Raw genomic sequence first — 16,353 nt, 5'->3', positions numbered from 1 at the left:
TTTTATGCTGGTAACATTTTTTCAAACCCAACCTTTTATGCTGGTAACATTTTTTCAAACCCAACCTTTTATGCTGGTAACATTTTTTCAAACCCAACCTTTTATGCTGGTAACATTTTTTCAAAATGTTTTGCATAATTTCAGAAAAACTGTTTCAAATGATTGTCGTCTTCGCAGTCTTCATTAAAATGTCCAACAGATTCAGAGTACAAGGCGTCCTCTGGTTGAACCAGTCAGTAAGGACCAGTCAGTAAGAACCAATCAGTAAGGACTTGGTTTGTGTGCTTAACTAAGTGCTCCTCAAGTCTTAATGTGTTCTCTTAATGTGTTCTGAGTCTTTAATAACTGTGGTCAAGCTCCTGAAATATTTCCTCTGAGTTTACATAGATCACAATGAAATACCTGCAGAAAGTAAAGTCAGTTTCTGACTCTGAAAGTAGTCCTTGATATTGCACAATATCCTCCTCCTCAACCCTCTTCCTCCTCCTCCTCTTGCTCCTCCACTTTTTCTCCTCCTCCTCCTCTCCCTCCTCCACCCAGTTATCCCAGTTAACCCAGTTATCCCAGTTGGCCCAGTTAACCCAGTTGGCCCAGTTAACCCGGTTTGCCCATTTTCAGAAATATGTGCAAATGGTAAACTTGGAAAAATATTTAGATGGTTCCCAGGTCTAAGAAACACTAGGGAGTAAACCATATCTTGGTATCTGTTATCTAATTGTATCAGCTGGGATACCTGTGTCTGTAGGGAATGGTTGAGTTAGGATAGTTTGTAGGAACACAGTTGAAGTCGGAAGTTTACATACACTTCGGTTGGAGTCATTAAAACTAGTTTACAGACACTTAGGTTGGAGTCATTAAAACTAGTTTACATCCACTTAGGTTGGAGTCATTAAAACTAGTTTACATCCACTTAGGTTGGAGTCATTACAACTAGTTTACATCCACTTAGGTTGGAGTCATTACAACTAGTTTACATACACTTAGGTTGGAGTCATTACAACTAGTTTACATCCACTTCGGTTGGAGTCATTAAAACTAGTTTACATCCACTTAGGTTGGAGTCATTACAACTAGTTTACATCCACTTCGGTTGGAGTCATTACAACTAGTTTACATCCACTTAGGTTGGAGTCATTAAAACTAGTTTACATCCACTTCAGTTGGAGTCATTAAAACTCGTTTCTCAACCACTCCACACATTTCTTGTTTAACAAACTATAGTTTTGGCAAGTTGGTTAGGACATCTACTTTCTGCATAACACAAGTCATTTTTCCAACAATTGTTAACAGACATTATTTCATTCATATTATTATTTCATTTATAATTCACTGTATCACAATTCCAGTGGGTCAGAAGTTTACATACACTAAGTTGACTGTGCCTTTAAACAACTTGGACAATTCCAGAAAATGATGTCATGGCTTTAGAAGCTTCTGATAGGCTAATTGACGTCATTTGAGTCAATTAGAGGTGTATCTGTGGATGTATTTCAAGGCCTACCTTCAAACTCAGTGCCTCTTCACTTGACATCATGGGAAGATCAAGAGAAATCAGCCAAGAAAAAGAATTGTAGACCTCCACAAGTCTGGTTCATCCTTGGGAGAAATGTCCAAACGCCTGAAGGTATCACGTTCCTCTGTACAAACAATAGTACGCAAGTATAAACACCATGGGACCACGCAGCCGTCATACCGCCGAGGAGACGCGTTCTGTCATCTAGAGATGAACGTACTTTGGTGTGAAAAGTGCAAATCAATCCCAGATCAACAGCAAAGGACCTTGTGAAGATGCTGGAGGAAACAGGTGCAAAAGTATCTATATCCACAATAAAACAAGTCCTACATCGACATAAGGAAGAAGGAAGAAGCCACTGCTCCAAAACCGCCATAAAAAATCCAGACTACGGTTTGCATTGCACATGGGGACAAAGATCGTACTTTTTGGAGAAATGTCCTCTGGTCTGATGAAACAAAAATAGAACTGTTTGGCCATAATGACCATCGTTGTGTTTGGAGGAAAAAGGGGGAGATTTGCAAGCCAAGGAACACCATCCCAACCGTGAAGCAGCATCACGTTGTGGGGGTGTTTTGCTGCAGGAGGGACTGGTGCACTTCACAAAATAGATGAAATCATGAGGATGGAAGATTATGTGGATATATTGAAGCAACATCTTAAGACATCAGTCAGGAAGTGAAAGCTAGGTCGCAAATGGGTCTTCCAAATGAACAATGATCCCAAACATACTTCCAAAGTTTTGGCAAAATGGCTTAAGGACAACAAAGTCAACATATTGGAGCGGCCATCATAAAGCCCTGAATATAGAAATGTTGTGGGCAGAACTGAAAAAGTGGGTGCGAGCAGGGCCTACCTTCAAACTCAGTGCCTCTGCTTGACATCATCGGAAAATGTAAAGAAATCAGGCAAGACCTCAGAAAAATATTTGTAGAACTCCACAAGTCTGGTTCATCCTTGGGAGCAATTTCCAAACGCCTGAAGGTACCACGTTCATCTGTACAAACAATAGTACGCAAGTATAGCAACATGGGACCAAATCAATCCCAGAACAACAGCAAAGGACCTTGTGAAGATGCTGGAGGAAACAGGTACAAAAGTATCTATATCTGCAGTGAAACGAGTCCTATATCGACATAACCTGAAAGGCCACCCAGCAAGGAATAAGCCACTGCTCAAAAAACTTAGTCGCAAATGGGTCTTCCAAATGGACAATGACCCCAAGCATACTTCCAAAGTTTGCGGCAAAATGGCTTAAGGACAACAAAGTCAAGGTCTTGGAGTGGACATCACTGAAAAAGTGTGTGTGAGTAAGGAGGCCTACAAACCTGACTCAGTTACACCAGCTCTGTCAGGAGGAATGGAACAAACCCAACTTATTGTGGGAAGCATGTAGAAGGCTACCCGAAACGTTTGACCCAAGTTTAAACAATTTAAAGGCAACGCTACCAAATACTAATTGAGTGTATGTAAACTTCTGACCCACTGGGAATGTGATGAAAGGAATAAAAGGTTAAATCAATCAATCATTCTCTCTACTATTATTCTGACATTTCACATTCTTAAAATAAAGGGGTGATTCTAACTGACCTAAGACAGGGAATTTTTACTAGGATTAAACATCAGGAATTGTGAAAAATGTATTTGGCTAAGGTGTATGTAAACTTCCGACTTGTCTGTAGGGAATGGTTGAGTTAGGATAGTTTGGTGTTGGGGTGGACAGAGGAGAGCTGTGAGGCTCTGAAGGGAGGGTTAGGGTTATGATAGTTTGGTGTTGGGGTTGACAGAGGAGAGCTGTGAGGGGCTGATGTCTGGGTGTTGCTGTGTGTTGAGGGCAGACATGGAAGACATGGGGTGTAGACCATGATGCAACAGTTCCCCATACGAGGCTCCCATAGGGTGCCGGTACATGTGGGCGGGGCTGTGAGCCTGTCTTTGCATCATGAAGGAGTGGAAAGCGAAGGGCGGGACCAGAGGAGAGAGGCCGGCCTGGTTCTTCAGGTACTGTAGGGGGTGGTACCCCAGGGGCCTGTGGGGGCCCAGGCCCTCACACATATCCTGGATCTGAGAGATGAAGGCCTCTGGGTAGAGGCCCCCGGGGAACAGGGGGGAGGAGTGGAAGGGGAACTTGTGTCCTTCCACGAAGGAGTTGATGTGTAGGTGGAGGCTGTGGGCCGGGGCTGGCTGGGGGTCGGCTGGTACCACCCCCTCCATCGCTGGGGTACTGACCTTCCACTCCGAGTAGCACTCCCTGTCTCTGTCCCTGATTGTACAGGATGAGGAGGAAGAGGAGGAGTGCATGGGAGTGACAGCTCTGATCTTCCTCTCTGGGGGCCCGTTCTCCCGCTCCTCCAGACTCCTCTTCAGTGGGCGCGCCGTGCACACGTTGTTCTGTGGTCTGGACGTATTCTTGGTGCCTAGGATGGGTCTGTTTAGCTCCTCCATCTTGTGTCCCAGCCCCTGGTCTTCCCATCCTCCTCTCTGGCCATTCAGGGTCTTCCCCCTGGGGTTAGGCTGGGGGTCTGCAGGCTGTCTGGGGCTGGAGGACATGGTCATGGGGGGGACTCTACAGAACCTCCCAGTATCCTGGAGGGGCATGAGGGGGTGGGGGTTGTTGTGAAGGGAGGGTGTGGCAGTGGAGGGGGTAGGTTTGTGAGGAGAGGACTTGGGAAGACTTAAGTCTGTGGGTTGGTCTTCTGAGCTTGTCTGTACGAGGGACGTCTTGTCTCTTAGTGTGTGAGGGGTCAGGGTGGGGGTCATGGGGTTTATACGGGCACAGTAGCCCCCCAGACCCATTGTGTTGGGGTGTTTAGAGGGGAACCGCGGCGCGGCCTCACAGTCCCTGGGTAAGGCTGTCTCCCTCTCCCTGCTGCTGATGAACTGGCTGACGTGAGTCTCTGTATGGTTGTACAAACTGTGGAGGTTCTGGGGGTGGAGGGGGAGAAGTCAGGCAGGAATCTGGTAATGTGGCCAGGTTGGGGCGTCTCAGGACTCCGTAGGTAAAGGTCATAGGTAGAGTTAGGGTGGGGCTGGGTCAGGTCATAGCGAGAGTTAGGGTGGGGCTGGGTCAGGTCATAGGGAAAGTTAGGGTGGGGCTGGGTCAGGTCAGGGAGAGTCTGGGTCAGGTCACAGGGAGAGTTAGAGTGGGGCTGGGTCAGGTCACAGGGAGAGTTAGGGTGGGGCTGGGTCAGGTCACAGGGAGAGTTAGGGTGGGGCTGGGTCAGGTCATAGAGAAAGTTAGGGTGGGGCTGGGTCAGGTCACAGGGAGAGTTAGGGTGGGGCTGGGGGTCTGGGAGGTCTGGGTCAGGTCATAGGGAGCGTTAGGGTGGGGCTGGGTCAGGTCATAGGGAGAGTTAGGGTGGGGCTGGGTCAGGTCATAGGTAGAGTTAGGGTGGGACTGGGTCAGGTCACCGGGAGAGTTAGGGTGGGGCTGGGAATGGTGTCTAGTCTGGGGGTGGATGGGATTGGGGATAGTGTATAGTCTGGGGGTGGGTGGGATAGGGGATGGTGCTGGGTCAGGTCACAGGGTGAGTTAGGGTGGGGCTGGGGATGGTGTCTAGTCTGGGGGGGTGGATGGGATAGGGGATGGTGCTGGGTCAGGTCACAGGGAGAGTAGGGTTCCCCTGGTTTATACATGTTCCTGTTCAGGCCCTCCCTCTCCCTCCTGTCCCCTGTCTCGCAGAACAGCGGCTTGAAGCTCTGGGCATGCTGGATGACAGACGGACGTTTGACCACAGCTGTGTCTGTGCTGCAGGAACCCTGACAGCCTGCTATTGGCTGACTGGCCGACTCCTCTGCGTTGCCAATAGCCAGGCTTGTGTTGATGAGGGGTGGGGGCGGGCCAATGGCGTAGTGATTGGGCAGAGATGGCCCAGGGGCGGTCCCATTGACCTGAGAGAGTAGCTTCTTCTTGGCTAGATCAGACATGGTGCCTGGGTGGTTGGTGCCAGAGTTGGTGCCAGGGTTGGTGCCAGGATGGTTGGTGCCTGGATGGTTTATGCCTGGATGGTTGGTGCCTGGATGGTTTATGCCTGGATGGTTGGTGCCTGGATGGTTGGTGCCTGGATGGTTGGTGCCTGGATGGTTGATGCCTGGATGGTTGGTGCCTGGATGGTTTATGCCTGGATGGTTGGTGCCTGGATGGTTGGTGCCTCGATGGTTGGTGCCTGGATGGTTGGTGCCAGAGTTGGGTGCCTGGATGGTTTATGCCTGGATGGTTGGTGCCTGGATGGTTGGTGCCTGGATGGTTGGTGCCTGGATGGTTGGTGCCTGGTTGGTGCCTGGGTTGCCTGGATGGTTGGTGCCTGGATGGTTGGTGCCAGAGTTGATGCCTGGATGGTTGGTGCCTGGATGGTTGATGCCAGGGTTGGTGCCTGGATGGTTGTTGCCAGGTCCAGGATGGGCTCTGCCTGGGTAGAGTATAGTAGAGTATCTGTAACAGGAGTGGTCCTGTCCAGGGAGCTGTGCTCTGTCTGTGGTGTCCTCTGGAGCCCTGGGGGACTGTAGGGACCTCTGCCGAATGGGGAGCACCACCCCCACTATGCCAGGTTTAGGGCCCTGGGGCTCCTCAGTCAACCCAGACTGGTCCAGCCTGGCCTGGGGACATGGGTTGGCATAGTCGGGCAGCTCCTTTTGCCATTGGTCCTGAGGGTGGGAGTGGTTTATTGGAGTGGGAGTGTCTACAGGGAAGAAGTGGAGTGTAGTGGTGTCTGAAGGTGGCTTCTCGTTGTTCTCCCAGGAAACTCCTTGGTGTAGAACCCTCTCCTTGATGCAGACCGCTACTGGCTCCTCCTCCTCACTGGTGCTCCTGCTCACCTCACCAGCCGGCAGGGGCACCACCTGCTTCACCTTGACTCCCTCCTCCTCCAGACTACTTTCCTTCTCCTCACACTCCTGCAACACAACAGACACAGAGGACAGTTAGGGACCAGACAGACAACAGACACAGAGGACAGTTAGGAGCCAGACAGACAACAGACACAGAGGACAGTTAGGAACCAGAGAGACAACAGACACAGAGGACAGTTAGGAGCCAGACAGACAACAGACACAGAGGACAGTTAGGAACCAGAGAGACAACAGACACAGAGGACAGTTAGGAGCCAGAGAGACAACAGACACAGAGGACAGTTAGGAGCCAGACAGACAACAGACACAGAGGACAGTTAGGAACCAGACAGACAACAGAGGACAGTTAGGAACCAGAGAGACAACAGACACAGAGGACAGTTAGGAACCAGAGAGACAACAGACACAGAGGACAGTTAGGAGCCAGACAGACAACAGACACAGAGGACAGTTAGGAACCAGACAGACAACAGACAGAGGACAGTTAGGAACCAGAGAGACAACAGACACAGAGGACAGTTAGGAGCCAGACCACCAATACACACTACAGAGGACAGTTAGGAACCAGACCACCAATACACACTACAGAGGTAGTACTGAATAACGTTTACATGCACAGTCCAATCCACCAGTCTCCCTCTTCTCCTCTCTAATGAACTGTTTCCATCAACAGACCAACAGAGGGTTTGTGGAGATGTGGAGCTCGGCAGAATAAGTCTCTGTGGTCTGAAATAATTCCTGAAGAAATAAACCCTGGGCTCTGTTTGCAAATTGCTGATATCAAATCACTCGGCCAGTCGGACTTAAGTAGTGTTCATAATCATATATTTCTGACAGACACGTGACCCTGCTGCTAAGCACCCTGTGAGATACGCTGAGGCTTAGTGTTGACTCCACAATGCTGCCACTTTAACCACAGGGCTTCAGCCTCAAGGCTTAGTGTTGACACCACAATGCTGCCACTTTAACCACAGGGATCAACCTCAAGGCTTAGTGTTGACACCACAATGCTGCCACTTTAACCACAGGGTTTCAGCCTCAAGGCTTAGTGTTGACACAACAATGCTGCCACTTTAACCACAGGGCTCAACCTCAAGGCTTAGTGTTGACACCACAATGCTGCCACTTTAACCACAGGGCTTCAGCCTCAAGGCTTAGTGTTGACACCACAATACTGCCACTTTAACTACAGGGCTTCAGCCTCAAGGCTTAGTGTTGACACCACAATGCTGCCACTTTAACCACAGGGCTTCAGCCTCAAGCAGAAATGTGTCCCAAACAGCACCATGTTCCTTTTATAGTGCACTACTTTTCACCAGGACCCTATGGGCAGGTCTTCTCTCCCCTTGTGTAGAAATCAGATTGCACTGTTTCCATGGTGATAACACTGTGAGGACATTCCCTTCAGCTGTGGGCAGAAGTGGTGGGTAACCTCTAACCCCTGACCTCTGAACTCTAGGGTGGTAGGGTTGTAGGGAGCTGGAGGGCCGGTGGACTGACTGACAGGTCCTTTCAGGTCTGCTGACTCTCAAATCAAAATCAAATCAAATTGTATTTGTCACATGTACCCAATAGAACAGGTTACTGTGAAATGTTTACTTACAAGCCCTTAAAACTTCTTCGGGATAGGGGGCAGCATTTGCACTTTTGGATAAATAGCGTGCCCCAATTCAACTTCCTGCTACTCATCCCCAGAATATAAGATATGCATATTATTAGTAGATTTGGATAGAAAACACTCTGACATTTCTAAAACTGTTTGAATCATGTCTGTGAGTATAACAGAACGTAGGTAGCAGGCAAAACCCTGAGGACAAACCATTCAGATTTTTATTTTTTTGAGGTCACTGTCTATTCAATGAGTTTTCATTGGGAAACCAGATTTCAATGTGGAGGCTATATACATGGGGTACAGGTACAGAGTCCATGTGGAGGCTATATACAGGGGGTACCGGTACAGAGTCAATGTGGAGGCTATATACATGGGGTACCGGTACAGAGTCCATTTGGAGGCTATATACAGGGGGTACCCGTACAGAGTCAATGTGGAGGCTGCGGTCGGAGGCTGAGCAGTTGCAATACCAGGCGGTGATGCAATCAGTCAGGAAGCTCTCGATGGTGTAGATCTAGAACTTTTTGAGGATCTGAGGTCCCATGCCAAATCTTTTCAGTCTCCTGAGGGGAATAGGCGTTGTCATGCCCTCCATGACTGTCTTGGTGTGTTTGGACCATGAAAATGTGTTGGTGATGTGGACACCAAGGAACTTGAAGCTCTCAACCTGATCCACTACAGCCCTGTCTATGAGAATGGGGGCGTCCTCGGCCCTCCTTTTCCTGTAGTCCACAATCATCTCCTTTGTCTTGATCGCGTTGAGGGAGAGGATTTTATCCTGGCACCACACTGCCAGGTCGCTGACCTCCTCCCTATAGGCTCTCATCGTTGTTGGTGATCAGGCCTACCACTGTTGTGTCATCGGAAAACTTAATGATGTTGTTGGAGTCGTGCTTGAGGGGACTGAGCACGAACCCTGAGGGGCTCCAGTGTTGAGGATCAGCATGGTAGATGTGTTGTTACCTACCCTTAACACCCGGGGGCAGCCTGTCAGGAAGTCCAGGATCCAGTTGCAGAGGGAGGTGTTTAGAACCAGGGTCCTTAGCTTAGTGATGAGCCTTGAGGGCACTATGGTGTTGAACACAGATGTAGTCAATGAATAGCATTCTTACATACAGTTGAAGTCGGAAGTTTACATACACTTAGGTTGGAGTCATTAAAACTCATTTTTCAACCACTCCACAAATTTCTGGTTAACAAACTATAGTTTTGGAAAGTCGGTTAGGACATCTAATTTGTGCATGACAAGTAATTTTTCCAACAGCTGTTTACAGACAGATTATTTCACTTATAATTCACTGTATCACAATTCCAGTGGGTCAGAAGTTTACATACACTAAGATGACTGTGTCTTTAAAAAGCTCTGAAAATTCAGAAAATGATGTCATGGCTTTAGAAGCTTCTGATAGGCTAATTGACATAATTTGAGTCAATTGGAGGTGTACCTGTGGATGTATTTCAAGGCCTACCTTCAAACTCAGTGCCTCTTTGCTTGACATCATGGGAAAATCAAACGAAATCAGCCAAGACCTCAGAAAAAAATTGTAGACCTCCACAAGTCTGGTTCATCCTTGGTAGCAATTTCCAAACGCCTGAAGGTACCACGTTCATCTGTACAAACAATAGTGTGCAAGTATAAACACCATGGGACCACACAGCCTTCATACCGCTCAGGAAGGAGACGCGTTCTGTCTCCTTGAAATGAACGTACTTTGGTGCGAAAAGTGCAAATCAATCCCAGAGCAACAGCAAAGGACCTTGTGAAGATGCTGGAGGAAACAGGTACAAAAGTATCTATATCCACAATACAATGAGTCCTGAAAGGCTGCTCAGCAAGGAAGAAGCCACTGGCTCCAAAACCGCCATAAAAAATCCAGACTACGGTTTGCAACTGCACATGGGGACAAAGATGGTACTTTTTGGAGAAATGTCCTCTGGTCTGATGTAAAAATGTTTGGCCATAATGACCATCGTTGTGTTTGGAGGAAAAAGGGGGAGATTTGCAAGCCGAAGAACACCATCCCAACCATGAAGCACGGGGGTGGCAGCATCATGTTGTGGGGGTTCTTTGCTGCGTTAGGGACTGGTGCACTTCACAAAATAGATGGCATCATGAGGGGGACAATTATGTGGATATATTGAAGCAACATCTCAAGACATCAGTCAGGAAGTTAAAGCTTGGTCGCAAATGGGTCTTCCAAATGGACAATGACACCAAGCATACTTCCAAAGTTGTGGCAAAATGGCTTAAGGACAACAAAGTCAAGGTATCGGAGAGGCCATCACAAAGCCCTGACCTCAATCCTATAGAAAATTTATGGGCAGAACTGAAAAAGCGCGTGCGAGCAAGGAGGCCTACAAACCTGACTCAGTTACACCAGCTCTGTCAGGAGGAATGGGCCAAAATTCACCCAACGTTTTGTGGGAAGCTTGTGGAAGGCTACCCGAAAAGTTTGACTCAAGTTAAACAATTTAAAAGGCAATGCTACCAAATACTAATTGAGTGTATGTACACTTCTGACCCACTGGGAATGTGATGAAAGAAATAAAAGCTGAAATAAATCCTTCTCTCTACTATTATTCTGACATTTCACATTCTTAAAATAAAGTGGTGATCCTAACTGACCTAAGACAGTACATTTTTACTAGGATTAAATGTCAGGCATTGTGAAAAACTGAGTTTAAATGTATTTGGTGAAGGTGTATGTAAACTTCAACTGTAGGTGTTCCTTTTGTCCAGGTGGGAATTGGCAGTCCGGCATGCAATAGATATTGCATCATTTGTGGATCTGTTGGGGCGGTATGCAAATTGGAGTGGGTCTAGGGTTTCTGGGATAATGGTGTTAATGTGAGTCATTACCAGCCTTTCAATGCACTTCATGACTGCGAGAGCTACGGGTCGGTAGTCATTTAGGCAGGTTACCTTGGTGTTTTAAGGCACTGGGACTATGGTGGTTTGCTTGAAACATGTTGGTATTACAGACTCAGTCAGGGACAGGTTGAAAATGTCAGTGAAGACACATTTGGCTTGTCTGGTAGGCTTGGGACAGATTGAGCAAGAAGTTGGCAGCGAAAGTTGAGGGGATTGAGACAGAGCCAACTCTCTGTACTCACCGTGGGGAGCGTGTGACCTGGCAGGCACTATGTTTTGCGGTGATACGCACTGTGTCTCCAGTGCAGATTCACAGCCCGGTGCGTTCTGTGCCACTTGTCGTCCAGGACGGGTTGTGCCGGCTCAGCGCGCCTGGTCTCCAGTGCGCCTCCTCGGTCCAGGATATCCTGCGTGGGCTCTAAGCGCTGTATTCTCAAGTCAGTGTGTCCTGTACCTCCTCCCCGCACTCGCCCTGAGGTGCGAACCCCCTGAGACGGTCCGCGGTCCGGAACCCCCTGAGACGGTCCGCGGTCCGGAACCCCCTGAGACGGTCCGCGGTCCGGAACCCCCTGAGACGGTCCGCGGTCCGGAACCCCCAGAGACGGTCCGCGGTCCGGAACCCCCAGAGACGGTCCGCGGTCCGGAACCCCCAGAGACGGTCCGCGGTCCGGAACCCCCAGAGACGGTCCGCGGTGCGGAACCCCCAGAGACGGTCCGCGGTCCGGAACCCCCAGAGACGGTCCGCGGTCCGGAACCCCCAGAGACGGTCCGCGGTGCGGAACCCCCAGAGACGGTCCGCGGTGCGGAACCCCCAGAGACGGTCCGCGGTGCGGAACCCCCAGAGACGGTCCGCGGTCCGGAACCCCCAGAGACGGTCCGCGGTCCGGAACCTCCAGAGACGGTCCGCGGTCCGGAACATCCTGAGACGGTCCGCGGTCCGGAGCCTCCAGCGACGGTCCGCAGCCTCCAGCGACGGTCTGCGGTCCAGAGCCTCCAGCGACGGTCTGCGGTCCAGAGCCTCCAGCGACGGTCTGCGGTCCAGAGCCTCCAGCGACGGTCTGCGGTCCAGAGCCTCCAGCGACGGTCTGCGGTCCAGAGCCTCCAGCGACGGTCTGCGGTCCAGAACCTCCAGCGACGGTCTGCGGTCCAGAACCTCCAGCGACGGTCTGCGGTCCAGAACCTCCAGCGACGGTCTGCGGTCCAGAACCTCCAGCGACGGTCCAGAGCCTCCTACAAGGGTTCCCAGTCCGGAGCCTCCAGCAACGATCTACAGTTTGGAGTCCCCAGCGACGATCCACGGTCCGGAGCATCCGGCGACGATCCCCGCACCAGAGCCGCCATTGACTTTTCCGAGAGCGGAGTGGATACTTCGCCCCGCACCGGAGCCGTCATGGGTTATCTAGGTGGGTTACCTAGGTGATTTATGATTTATGTTGGCCTGGTATGGGTCCCAATCAGAGGCAGTTGTTTATCGTTGTCTCTGATTGGGGATCATATTTAGGCAGCCATTTCCCCATTGTGCTTTGTGGGATCTTGACTATGGATAGTTGCCTGTTAGAACTACTGTTAGCTTCACATTTCGTTTGAGATTTATTGTTTTGTTTTGCTGTGAGTTTCACTCAGTAAATGAAAGATGTGGAACCCAGATCACACTGCGCTTTGGTCCACTTATTATGACAATCGTGACACTTGCTGAGTGCCGTCTTAGTGCCAGCATCGGTTTGTGATGGTAAATAGACAGCTACAAAAATATAGATGAAAACTCTCTTGGTAAATAGTGTGGTCTACATCTTATCGTAAGATACTCTACCTCAGGCGAGCAAAATCTCGAGACTTCCAAAATATTTGATTTTGTGCACCAGCTGTTACTTACAAATAGACACAAGCCTCCACCCCTTGTCTTACCGGACGGAGGCAGCTGTTCTGTCTTGCCGATGCAGCGTAAATCCAGCCAGCTGTATGTTATCCATGTTGTTGTTCAGCCCCGACTCGGTGAAACACAACATATTAGTTTAATGGCCAGTTGGTAGGATAGGATGTTAATGGGATTTATCTGTTAATTGAATGATTAGAATATTCCACCCTGAAACAATCAAATTGTATGGAATTGATTAGAATGTATAAAATTATAATCAATAAATGTGTAGTTCTAGTCAGAATTAGGGTAAAACAATATAGCTAATGTTTATGTCTTCATAGTACCTTAAAAACAGAGGAGCGCCAGAATTCGGTGCCGACCTTGGCTAGGGGCCACTGAGAGATTTGGGACAGGACAGGGAGTGATTCTCACGGTCCCTAATCTTTGTCGGCAGGGGAAGCAGGACATTGTGTGCTAACGTTAGTGTGAATGTGTGTGCGTATGTTAGTGTGAATGTGGGTGCGTGAGAAGCCAGTATAAAAAGTATTGTTTTGTACAACAGAGGAGCGCTCTCGTAAATAAACCTTCTGACTATCGTAGCTGGGCCTCCGTCTGATTCATTTCAACCAGTTTCTTACCAATTCTGGGTTTCAGGCTGAGTAGTTAATTGAATTGGGTTTATGAACATTGAGAACATAATTCTCGTGACACTGTATGTTATCCATGTTGTTGTTCAGCCCTCGGTGAAACATAAGATATTAGTTTAATGTCCCGTTGGTAGGATAGTGTTGATCGGAGCTCATCCAGTTTATTCTCCAGTGATCGCACATTGGCTAATAGGACGGATGGTAGAGGCGGATTACCCACTCGCCGTCAGATCTTTACAAGGCACCCAAACCTACGTGTCCTATATACACTTCTCTTCTTCATGCGAATGACGGGGATTTGGGCCTTGTCTGGTGTCTGAGGTAAGTCCTTCGCGTCCGACTCGTCTCGTGAGTAATCGTTGTTCTGATATCCAGAAGCTCTTTTCGGTCATAAGAGAATGTGGCAGTAGCATTATGTACAAAATATGTTACAAATAACGTGAAAAAACACACTCAATCTGTTAGGAGGTCGTAAAACAGCAGCCATCTCCTCTGGCGTCACTCAAAGTGATGACTATGTTGCTAACTTCAGGAATACATCCTCCACCCATCCAGACACTCACACAGAGACACACACATGTCCAGGGTAAGGGCTTAGCTGGGGACCACTATACAGGCAGGGCTTCTGCAGCAGTAGGTGTGTCTATTGGCTCTGGCGCTATGGGGCTAAACACCTGAATCGCTCAACTGCTCCTCTGAGTTATTGAACTATTCTTACAGCCTTACAAGCCCTACAGATTCCTGATCCTAAACAGAGAGACAGGTACTAACGGGGATCCATAATAAACCCCAGGAAGAGTAGCTGCTGCCTTGGCAGGAACTAATGGGGATCCATAATAAACCCCAGGAAGAGTAGCTGCTGACTTGACAGGAACTAATGGGGATCCATAATAAACCCCAGGAAGAGTAGCTGCTGCCTTGGCAGGAACTAATGGGGATCCATAATAAACCCCAGGAAGAGTAGCTGCTGACTTGACAGGAACTAACGGGGATCCATAATAAACAGCAGGAAGAGTAGCTGCTGCCTTGGCAGGAACTAATGGGGATCCATAATAAACCCCAGAAAGAGTAGCTGCTGCCTTGGCAGGTACTAATGTGATCCATAAAAAACCCCAGGAAGAGTAGCTGCTGCCTTGGCATGAACTAATGGGGATCCATAATAAGCCCAAGGAAGAGTAGCTGCTGCCTCGGCAGGAACTAATCGGGATCCGTAATAAACCCCAGGAAGAGTAGCTGCTATCTTGGCAGGTACTAATGGGGATTCATAATAAACCCCAGGAAGAGTAGCTGCTGCCTTGGCAGGTACTAATGGGAATCCATAATAAACCCCAGGAAAAGTAGCTGCTGCCTTGGCAGGAACTAATGGGTATCCATAATAAACCCCAGGAAGAGTAGCTGCTGCCTTGGCAGGATCTAATGGGGATCCATAATAAACCCCAGGAAGAGTAGCTGCTGCCTTGGCAGGTACTAATGGGATCCATAATAAACCCCAGGAAGAGTAGCTGCTGCCTTGGCAGGAACTAATGGGGATCCATAATAAACCCCAGGAAGAGTAGCTGCTGCCTTGGCAGGAACTAATGGGGATCCATAATAAACTCCAGGAAGAGTAGCTGCTGCCTTGACAGGAACTAATGGGGATCCATAATAAACCCCAGGAAGAGTAGCTGCTGCTGAACATTCCAGAGAATGAGGTAATGTTTCTGTTCTATACCGTAGCAGGGAGAGTAGCTGCTGCCTTACTAAACCCATATAATGTTTCTGTTCTATACCGTAGCAGGGAGAGTAGCTGCTGCCTTACTAAACCCATATAATGTTTCTGTTCTATACCGTAGCAGGGTGAGATGGTTCCAGTTTGGAGTCAGAGGACCAGACACTGGTCTATACAATTAAAACTGTTGACACAGCAGATGCTGTCTGCTGTGTATTAGAGATACCTTTCATACAAATCTTAACCTTGTGACCCATTCTATGTATCTGTTGTTCATCATATTGAGAGGGGTGTATCTCGGCTATAAAGGATCTTTGTACTTTTGTGTTGTCACTTTTCAATGGTTCATTAGAAATGGTGCATCATTGAAAGTCAAATGCTATTGCAAGGCTCTTATTATTAAATATGTAGTTTAAGTATAACTGACTGGTTTGTGAAGTTTGTCTCTCACCTCATTTGGTAAATACAGAAATTAACCACCACACTGACTGGGAGGAGAGAGAGAAAGAGAGAGAATTAGACTGACTGGGAGGAGAGAGAGGGACACAGAGAAAGAGAGAGACAGAGGGAGAGAGAGAGAGAATGGGACTGACTGGTGAGAGTTCCAGGTCTTTAGCACAGGGGTCCTGTTCAGTCCTGGGGGGTTGGGAGTTTTGTGGGTGTTGCTCCTCTTTGGGGCACTGCGTCACCGTGGGAACCTTGGTCTTGGGGACCTCCTGCTGGGTGGTGAGGTCTTTACGGGGTTTGGATAGGGGGAGGGGCTTATCTTCCTCTCCTTTAGTGAACCTCTCATAGGGCAGGATAAGCCTGGGGAGAGAGACAATTATTATCAATCAATCAATTCATAAATAACAGCCATTAAACATAAACCGTTATTATACAGATAACCCAGCCCCCTGACGAGAAATCAGAATCAGGTAATCATTATAACCTGGAGAGGGAGACAGGTAATCATTATAACCTGGAGAGGGAGACAGGTAATCATTATAACCTGGAGAGGGAGACAGGTAATCATTATAACCTGGAGAGGGAGACAGGTAATCATTATAACCTGGAGAGGGAGACAGGTAATCATTATAACCTGGAGAGGGAGACAGGTAATCATTATAACCTGGAGAGGGAGACAGGTAATCATTATAACCTAGAAAGGGAGACAGGTAATCATTATAACCTGGAGAGGGAGACAGGTAATCATTATAACCTGGAGAGGGAGACAGGTAATCATTATAACCTGGAGGGGGAGACAGGTAATCACTATAACCTGGATAAGTGTAGAGGGAGACAGGTAATCATTA

The 16,353-nt window shown here is 48.5% G+C and overlaps 1 protein-coding gene across 1 annotated transcript in view; it reads right to left on the bottom strand.

Moving 5' to 3' along the window:
- Window positions 1-3,065: 3,065 nt before the first annotated feature.
- The window catches only part of LOC112238735 (AT-rich interactive domain-containing protein 5B-like), a 99,505-nt gene continuing 86,217 nt past the window's right edge, over window positions 3,066-16,353 (bottom strand). The window contains exons 9-13 of the mRNA XM_042315876.1: window positions 15,652-15,865; window positions 5,803-6,406; window positions 4,925-5,679; window positions 4,506-4,761; window positions 3,066-4,461 (exon numbers count right to left, since the gene is read on the bottom strand). Of these exons, the coding sequence (XP_042171810.1) occupies window positions 3,272-4,461; window positions 4,506-4,761; window positions 4,925-5,679; window positions 5,803-6,406; window positions 15,652-15,865 (3,019 nt within the window). The 3' untranslated portion in view covers window positions 3,066-3,271. The remainder of the gene's footprint in view (window positions 4,462-4,505; window positions 4,762-4,924; window positions 5,680-5,802; window positions 6,407-15,651; window positions 15,866-16,353) is intronic.

This window comes from Oncorhynchus tshawytscha, unplaced genomic scaffold (assembly GCF_018296145.1).
Source record: "Oncorhynchus tshawytscha isolate Ot180627B unplaced genomic scaffold, Otsh_v2.0 Un_contig_1928_pilon_pilon, whole genome shotgun sequence".
Taxonomy (NCBI): Eukaryota; Metazoa; Chordata; class Actinopteri; order Salmoniformes; family Salmonidae; genus Oncorhynchus; species Oncorhynchus tshawytscha.
This window is presented reverse-complemented; position numbering and strand designations above follow the sequence as displayed.